Source organism: Microchirus variegatus (assembly GCF_963457635.1).
Source record: "Microchirus variegatus genome assembly, chromosome: 9".
In the NCBI taxonomy this organism is placed as follows: domain Eukaryota; kingdom Metazoa; phylum Chordata; class Actinopteri; order Pleuronectiformes; family Soleidae; genus Microchirus; species Microchirus variegatus.
The window spans coordinates 1,890,029-1,900,028 of record NC_139810.1 but is presented as its reverse complement, the minus strand read 5'-3'; the positions used below and the strand labels follow the sequence as shown (position 1 = coordinate 1,900,028).

The 10,000-nt window shown below is 39.4% G+C and overlaps 1 protein-coding gene across 1 annotated transcript in view; it reads right to left on the bottom strand.

Moving 5' to 3' along the window:
• arhgap4b (Rho GTPase activating protein 4b) overlaps positions 1-10,000 on the bottom strand; it is a gene marked incomplete at its 3' end in the record, with an annotated part of 30,011 nt that overhangs the window by 4,851 nt on the left and 15,160 nt on the right. The window contains exons 16-19 of the mRNA XM_083894860.1: positions 8,535-8,640; positions 8,215-8,442; positions 8,048-8,103; positions 1,341-1,512 (exon numbers count right to left, since the gene is read on the bottom strand). Coding sequence (XP_083750986.1) covers positions 1,341-1,512; positions 8,048-8,103; positions 8,215-8,442; positions 8,535-8,640 — 562 coding nt within the window. The remainder of the gene's footprint in view (positions 1-1,340; positions 1,513-8,047; positions 8,104-8,214; positions 8,443-8,534; positions 8,641-10,000) is intronic.

Here is a 10,000-nt window from a genome sequence, read left to right as displayed (position 1 = left end):
TGTAAAGTATTTAAAACCACGTGACGTCAAAAACAAACACTTTTAAGTTATGTCACTTTGTTCGGTCAAAGTTACAGCCCTGGTTGCCGTGGCCACGCCCCTCTTCGAATCTACGAATTTGTTCATTTACGAAAAACGTGCAAACCTCACCAAGATGGACGCCAAATTTTAAAAATATATGGCCGACTTCCTGTTGAGTTGAGCTCATGGTCCCAATGGACTTTTTTGTTCGTCTTGGGCTGAGATGCATTTTCACCAAGTTTCGTGAAATTTGGTGCAACTTAGTTTCGGGCCGTGCTTACCGGGTTTCACATTTGGGGGGCGCTACTGAGCCATTTTGCACACTTTGAAGTATTTCTTATTTTATCCTTTTTTTTGTGCCAGTTCTAATTTGCGTCACCAACGTTTAGTGCCTCAAAAATGCAATTTTTTTTTTAAATTCTATGAATTCTGAGTCACAGTTTACTGTGGGAAACTTTTTTTAAATCATAATTTATACGAGAATAAATGAGTATCAAGTACTTGGCTCCGGTTTAAAGTGCAGCTAAAGCCTCAATCGACTGTTTTTCATGTAAAAACCAAAGTTAACGAATATTTACTGATGTTGTTTATTGATCCAGCTCCAGATCTTGACGTTGTAAAGTATTTAAAACCACGTGACGTCAAAAACAAACATTTTCTAAGTTATGTCACTTTGTTCGGTCAAAGTTACAGCCCTGGTTGCCGTGGCCACGCCCCTCTTCGAATCTACGAATTTGTTCATTTACGAAAAACGTGCAAACCTCACCAAGATGGACGCCAAATTTTAAAAATATATGGCCGACTTCCTGTTGAGTTGAGCTCATGGTCCCAATGGACTTTTTTGTTCGTCTTGGGCTGAGACGCGTTTTCACCAGGTTTCGTGAAATTTGGTGCAACTAAGTTTTGGCCGTGCTTACTGGGTTTCACATTTGGGCCAGTTTGCACACTTTGAAGTATTTCTTATTTTATCCTTTTTTTTTGTTGCCAGTTCTAATTTGCGTCACCAACGTTTAGTGTCTCAAAAATGCGTTTTTTTTGTTTTTTTTCAATTCTATGAATTCTACTAAGTCCTCACACTGTGTGTGTGTGTGTGTGTGTGTGTGTGTGTGTGTGTGTGTGTGTGTGTGTGTGTGTGTGTGTGTCCCCACACTGGCAGGTGTCGTGTAGCAGGACTCACCCGTCCAGCACAATACCACATGTGACGTCAAAAACAAACACTTTCAAGTTGAAATTCTGTCAAATATTGTCACAAACGTCGTTCTGAAATGATAATGATAGTTAGAAAGAAAGAAAACGTTAGAAAGTTCGCTGTCACTCACCCGTCCAGCACGCTGATGTACTTGTGGGGGATGAGACCTTTGACTCCGCCCACTTCCCCTCTCCACCAATCGCAGGAGGCCTTGCTGTGGAGGACGAGAAGCTCTCCCTGTTTGAACGACAGCTCGGCCGGAGACCGAGCCACGTAGTCGAACATGGCCACCGCCTCCAACTCTGCGCACACACACACACACACACTTGTTTTTATACCTTAGTGAGGACACATCATTGACTTAATGAATTCTCTAACATATATATATATGTATAAATTTTTTCAAAAAAATTGACACATTTTGGACGACATAGTATAGGATGACGTTTTTGTCAAATTTTGGACAAAAAAAATTGTTTCATAAAAATTTTCAAATTTTGGACAAAGATTTTATTTCAAAAAAATTGGCAAATTTTGACGACATAGTATAGTATGACGTTTTTGTCAAATGTTGGACCAAGAATTTTTTTTTTCAAAAAAATTGTCAAATTTTGGACCAAGGATTTTTTTTCATAAGAATTGTTACATTGGACTTCCGGTGGCGCGCGACACAGCATGACAGCTTAGAAACAGAGCTCCGGTACCAGCCTTTTAATTCCCCCTAATTCAAGCGTTTTTGCTCATTCAAATTGATACACACTGAATAAGAATGGATGGGGATAAAAGTAGGAAATGCGGATATGGGTTAAGGAACAACGCCGATCGGCAAATCGACAAAGAAGTCGCGGCTAGCGAAACTTTAGCAGGTCAAGATGGCGGCCCCGGAGAAGGCGATACTTTGGCCCTAATCCGTGTAGCCGTGGGCGAAGTCATGACCGCGGGGATGGCAGCGTTCCGTGCCGAATTGAAAAAAGACCTCTCCGACTTCCATGCCAGTTTTCGGGAGGACATTAAAAAACAAATGGAGGATTTTTCCACTGAAATAGATCGGAAAATGCAAGTTACGGAGGGCCAGATTGAGGGCGCGGTAAAACGCGTTGATGAGATGGAGGAAAACATGGCCGATATGGAAAGATGGGACATTGGAGTGAAGGACGCCCTCAACCAACTGCTTCGCGACCAACGAGCTCTGCGGGATAAAGTGTCTGATCTTGAGGGTCGCTCCAGGCGCAACAACGTTAGGATATATGGCGTCCCGGAGGACGCCGAAGGTACATCCGCTGTAACCTTCGTTGAAAACCTGATTAAGACCGAACTCGGAGACAGTCTGCCCTTAGATAGGGACCGTGACCTGGGTATAGAGCGCGCTCATCGCGCTCTGGCACCAAAACCGCCTGCAGGTGCCCCTCCACGCTCGATAGTGGTCCGGTTCCTCCGTTTTTCAGTGAAGGAGAAAGTTCTCCATACAGCTTGGAAAAAGGAACTGCGTGTCCAAAACAAACGAGTATTTTTTGACCATGATTATGCGACGGATGTGCTAAACAAGCGGAAGGAATATACACCCATCAAGAAGGCGCTGAAGGAGAGGGGAATACGCTTCCAGACACCACTAACCAGGATGCGCGTCTTCTTTGCAACGGGCACCGTCATGTACAACACTGCGGTGCATGCTGCGGAGGATCTGCGCAAGCGGGGATTTACCGTGGGAGAAGTTACTCGCGGGACCAAGAGTGCAGGTGTTACGGAGGAAACACTGGCCCAGCTGCTCCCTTGGGAAACAACGGAGACCCGTCGCGGCAGAGACAAGGACCGACACCAGAGGCAGATCCAGGAAAAACTAAAGGAGTACCGCAGGACGGAGTCGGGAGCAGCACAGGAGGACGGGTGAACGGTTTAACTGTCTTTTTTTTTTCATTATCGGATCTGACGGTGAGATAAGTCACTCTCATATTTTTATTTTATTTTTGCATGGTCTGCTTCTTTTTTTGTTATATATATAAACCCGAGGATTAAGGCTACCCTCTACAAGGATTAATAACATTTAAACCCCTGTCCAGCATTTTCTTTTGACTTAACAAATACACTGTACAAGGCTGATACCTACGGTGCGTACAGACAGAGAGCCACGAGACTTTCTTTCTTCTCTTTTTTCACACTTTTTGCTACAGAGGGGCCCCACCTTGTGGCCTGCTCCCCTCACTGTCGAGGTGACATGTCACCTTACTTGTTGGAAGCTCAGTTTGATGTTCTGTTTTATAGTTCTAGTTTTCTTGTTCTAATTTATTTTCTGTGTTTTGAGGTCTGGGATATTTCAAGTGCAATGTGCTGTGAATACACATAATGCAATACCAACACTATAACATACTGTCATTGAATGTAAATGGGCTGAATAATCCGATCAAAAGAAGTAAAATGATAACTAAATTAAAAAAGGAGAAGGTAAACATTGCATTTTGGCAAGAAACTCACCTTTCTGGTCCTGAACACGAAAAACTAAAAAAAATGGGCTTTAGGAACTCTTTTTACTCTTCATTTAAAAACGGAAAACGGAGGGGAGTTGCTGTACTAATTTCAAATTCGACCAGATTCGAATTTATATCCCAAATAAGTGATAAAGATGGTAGATTCATTCTCGTTAAAGGAAAAATAGATCAAAAAGAAGTGACCCTCTTTAATGTGTATGCCCCCCCTGGGAGTGATAAATCATTTTTCAGAAAGGTGTTTGATTTGATAGCCTCTGAAACATATGGGACTCTAATATGTGCCGGAGACTTTAACATGCTACTTAAACCCCTACTAGATACAACAAATAGAAAGAGAAAAAGTAACACTACTGAGAAATATATAAATAAAGTACTAAAAGACCTTGGACTGAATGATGTATGGCGGTTTGTGCATGGATCGGTCCCAGGCTACACTTTTTATTCTGCGCGACACTCAGTTCACTCTAGAATCGACTATTGCTTTATGTATGGTGGGGATTTACATAGAGTAAGGGATTGTAGAATGGGCCCGAGAGACCTCTCGGACCACTCTGGAATTTATCTGACGTTACACTTAGACAGTAAACAGCGCAAAACACTGTGGAGACTTAACACCGGTATGTTGAACGATCCTGCTTTTAGGAATTCAATAGTGTCTGATTTAAACTCATATTTACAGGATAATGATACCGGAGATGTGAATCCTAGTATTCTATGGGATGCAGCTAAAGCCGTTCTCAGGGGCAAAATCATAGCCAGGACATCAATGTTGAAAAAGATAAAAGCAACAAAATTATCAAAACTGCAGGAAGAATTAATAGATTTAGAGCGAACACAAATTGTCAATAAAGAGTCAAGTATCATAAATAAAATCAGAAATTTAAAGCAAGAAATAGATAAAATATTAAGCGAGGAAGTTGAGAAAAATATTAGATTTATGAAGCAAAGATATTACGATTCAGGCCCTAAAGCGACAAAGCTGTTAGCTTGGAGGCTCAGAAAACAACAAGCTGAAAATACAATCCACAAGATTAGAGACCCTGTTACAAAAAAGATTACTACTAGTATTGATGGTATACAAACGGCTTTTGAAAATTATTATACATCTTTATATTCTCAAAAAGAACATAGTAATGAAACGACTATACTTGAATTTTTAAACTCCCTAGACCTTCCTGTACTTGGTAAAGAAATTAATGATAAACTTGTCTCCCCAATAACAGTAGAAGAAATAGAAAAGGCTATTACAAGTCTTAATGCTAACAAGTCACCCGGTACCGATGGTTTCCCCCCAGAATGGTACAAATCCATAAAAGAACATCTGCTCCCTTTACTTGTAACCTGTTTCAATTATGTTTTAAAAGAAGGCTCTCTTCCCCCTTCTTGGAACGAGGCTTTTATATCAGTCATCCCTAAGGATGGAAAGGACAGGACGGAGTGTAGTAGCTTCAGACCTATTAGTGTTTTAAACACGGATTATAAACTTTACGCAACCATCCTAACCAAAAGAATGGAAACTGCAATGCCACTATTAATAGATGAAGACCAAACAGGTTTTATGAAAAATAGACAAACTCAGGACAACATTAGGAGAGCCTTGCATATTATTCAGCAAGTTAGGGAGGAAAATATTAGCTCAATGATCCTCAGTTTGGATGCTGAAAAAGCTTTCGATTCGGTTGGGTGGGAATTTCTCTATTTAGTGATGAACAGATTTGGCTTTAGTAAAGATTTCATACGCTGTATTCAAGCTCTTTATTCTTCTCCTACCGCAAGAGTAAAAGTCAACGGGAGTCTTTCCAACTCTATAACTTTGCAACGTGGCTGCAGGCAAGGCTGCCCAGCCAGCCCTAGTCTATTTAATTTGTTTATTGAACCTCTAGCTCAAGCAATTCGGCAGGAAGACGGACTGAAAGGCATATCCATGGAAGGTGAGGAGTACAAAGTAGGACTTTACGCAGATGACGTATTAGTCACAATCCTGGACCCGGACTCTGGCTTACCTATATTAATGAAAATGTTAGAAACATATGGGACACATTCAGGTTATGTTCTTAATGTACACAAAACCCAGGTCTTGACATTTAACTATACTCCTACGCAAGACTTTATTACAAGGTATAATTTTAATTGGAATTCAACTCATATAAATTACCTTGGAGTACGTCTACCTAAGGATCTCTCACAACTATTTGCTATTAATTATAATTCAGTTAATCAAAACATATACAATGACCTCACTAGATGGGCCCTCCTCCCTCTCGACTTTGGCAGTAGAATTAGATCAGTTAAAATGAATATTCTTCCCAGATTACTTTATCTTTTTTTATCGATTCCAGTAGAAATTCCCCAGAACCAATTTAGAGAATGGGATAGGCATATTTCTCGATTTATTTGGAATAAAAAGAAACCAAGGGTAAAATTCTCTACCCTCCAGCTGCCGGAGGAAAGGGGAGGCATGGCACTCCCATCCTTAAGAAAATATTATTTGTCAGCTCAGTTGAGGCCCTTGGTATATTGGTGTAACCCATCCTATGTTGCCAAATGGAAAACTATGGAGTTATCTTTAACGGATTCACCAATACAATCACTGCTTGGCTTTGTTGACGGGGAGAATGAAACTATACAAGTAAAGAATCAGTGGGTTAATCTATCACTAAAAGTATGGAGGGAAGTTGTTAAATGTTTTCAACTCCAAAGAGACATTAGACAGCTTAGATGGCCAGCCTACGACCCTGACTTCATACCAGCACTGCATGATCATAGGTATAGACAGTGGGTATATTATGGTGTTACTGCTATTTGTAAGACCACTGAAAAGGGCGGGTTTAAAAGCTTTACCAACCTATGTCAAACATACGGGCTGGGCGGACAAGACTTTTACAGATACTTGCAGCTTCGTGACTACTTTTGTAAAAAGATAAGAGGTGCTAATTTAAGAGAAATGCCAACTATTGTTCAAATATTTATTGATGCATATAATTCTGGGAACATCAAAGGTCTGATAAGCAAGTTGTATTGTGGTATCATATCTCTGAACAAGGACTCTACAGACTATGTGAAGGAACGATGGGAAAAAGAACTGAACATTGTAATAACTGAAGACATATGGCTGAATGCGTGGACAACACAGTTTTCCTCCACCAACTCCCGGACCTGGAGGGACTTCTGTTGGAAAAACCTGATTCGTTTTTTTATCACCCCGAAACAGAAGTCTAAACAAACTGGTACCCAGCTAGGCTGCTGGAGGGACTGTGGGGACATTATGGTCGATCATGCCCATGTCTTTTGGTCTTGCCCACTTATTCAGACTTTCTGGAAGGGAGTGGCATCGATTATTACAAAAACATTGGGCTTCAATATCAGTGTAACTTTCTTGTCTCTCTATCTTGGTTATTTCCCTAATAAGCTAAGTAAAGATGATGCATACCTCTTAAAGATTTTGCTGGCAGCAAGTAAAAAGGCCGTCACAAAGTGCTGGCTTCAGAAAAATGCCCCTACTGTTGGTCTCTTTGTCAACACTGTTGAGCAGTTGCATCTTTTGGAAAGAATGACTTACTCCATACGACTTCAAAAGGAGTTGGGTGAAAAGCGATGGAAAAAATGGTCCGTTTATTTAGCTAGTCAGACAGATTTGGTATAGACATTGCACCACAAGCGTTTTTCTTTTACGCCTTGGAGATAGGCGAGATTGCCATGATTAAGTGATTATCCCATGACCTCCTGTTTATTTTTATTTTTATTTTTTTGTGTACGTGTTTGCTGTTTCTGTTTCGTGTCCTACATTATTATTCTTTTTTTTTTTTCCACAGTTTATATTGTGTGGATAATGTGAAAAAATACTTACAAATAAAAAGTTTCAAAAAAAAAGAATTGTTACATTTTGGACAAATAAATTTTTTTTCAAAGAAATTGTCAAATTTTGGACAACATAGTATAGGATGACGTTTTTGTCAAATTTTGACCTAAAAAAATTGTTTCATAAAAATTGTCAAATTTTGGACAAATCATTTTGTATTCAAAAAAATTGTAAAATTTTGGACGAAATAGTATAGGATGACGTTTTTGTCAAATTTTGGACCAAGAATTTTCTTTTCAAAAAAATTATCAAATTTTGGAAGACATAGTATAGGATGACGTTTTTGTCAAATTTTGGACCAAATATGTGTTATTAAATCAAACTTCACAGATCAACTGGTTTAAACTGTCAACAACACTGTATGACTTTTATTCTGAAGACCCATGCTGGTCTGGCAACCCATTGAATTGTTGAGTTTCCCAGGTTGACTGTCCATTAACTGGTTATAGTTTGGGTCTGAATAAGTCTTCAAATGAAATATTAATATAAACTGACCGTCTTCACTGGGCAGAGGCTCAGATTCTCCGTCTCCCTCCTCTGTGATCGGTTCACTGTGAGAAAGAAGGAAAATCAACGTCAAACACAGACACAGAGAGAGTCTTTGTTTCCACGGCAAATGGAAAGTGTTTCCCAAACGTAGAAATAATGAAACCTGGTCTCACCAGTACTCCTGCTCCAGAGTCATGTGCTTCTCGTAGACGGGGCCCGGCTGCTCTGATTGGCCGGGGTAGATGGCGTCGTGTTGCAGGATCATGGTCTTGATGAGGTCGTTGACCTGCGGTTGGCGAGCGACGGCGTCGTCAGAGTCCAGACCTCTCAGCAGACTCGGGCCGAAGCAAACGGCCAGATTGTACGGCAGCATCATGTTCTCGTCGCTGTACTGAGACACGCTGAGGAAACAAAAACACAGAGGTCAAGAGACATGACGACACTGTGTGGTGGTGTTGTTGTTGTTGTTGTTGTTGTTGTCGTCGTTTCTTACTGATTGAGGAAAGCGAACAGGTAACGCAGCACGATGAGCAGCGGCCGTGGGAACGTGGAGATGACGACTTTGATCTGAGCGGCTTTTTCTGCCTCGTCTTCAATTTCTGAGCAAGGTAGAAAAAAAACAATTAAATTAAATTAAATGAAATATACTTTATAAATATATATATTTTATATATTTTCCCATTGGGACATTTGTCTTGGACCTACACTGTGCATATTAACGGCCGTATAATACAACACTAACAAAGTGTTACCATATAAAAGTAGAATTGCTTTGTAATTAAAATGATTTGCTTTTCTTAGCCTCAGAAGACTTTTATATCTGTCCTATTTTACCTTCGTCGTCATCGTTAGCTAGGAAACTAGCTAACTTTATCTTTCCATCAATTGCTAGGTAGCTAGCTAACTAGCATCTATCTATCTATCTATCTATCTATCTATCTATCTATCTATCTATCTATCTATCTATCTATCTATCTATCTATCTATCTATCTATCTATCGCTAGCTAGGAAACATGCTAACTTCATCTTTCTATCAATTGCTAGGTAGCTAGCTAACTAGCATCTATCTATCTATCTATCTATCTATCTATCTATCTATCTATCTATCTATCTATCTATCTATCTATCTATCGCTAGCTAGGAAACATGCTAACTTCATCTTTCTATCAATTGCTAGGTAGCTAGCTAACTAGCATCTATCTATCTATCTATCTATCTATCTATCTATCTATCTATCTATCTATCTATCTATCTATCTATCTATCTATCTATCTATCTCTAGGCAGCTAGCTACCTAACTACCATCTATCTATCTATCTATCTATCTATCTATCTATCTATCTATCTATCTATCTATCTATCTATCTATCTATCTATCTATCTATCTATCTATCTATTGCTTAGTAGTTAGCTAACTAGCATCTATCTATCTATCTATCTATCTATCTATCTATCTATCTATCTATCTATCTATCTATCTATCTATCTATCGCTAGCTAGCTAGGAAACATGCTAACTTCATCTTTCTATCAATTGCTAGGTAGCTAGCTAACTAGCATCTAACTATTTATCTATCACTAAGTAGCTAACTAGCATCTATCTATCTATCTATCTATCTATCTATCTATCTATCTATCTATCTATCTATCTATCTATCTATCGCTAGCTAGGAAACATGCTAACTTTATCTTTCTATCAATTGCTAGGTAGCTAGCTAACTAGCATCTAACTATTTATCTATCGCTAAGTAGCTAACTAGCATCTATCTATCTATCTATCTATCTATCTATCTATCTATCTATCTATCTATCTATCTATCTATCTATCTATCTATCTATCTATCTATCTATCTATCTATCGGGGAAAGATTCATTGTGAATGTGCGAGGAGAGAAAGTCTGACGGCAGCAGCTATCTATCTAGCTAGGAAGCTGGCTAACTTTATCTTTCTGTCAATTT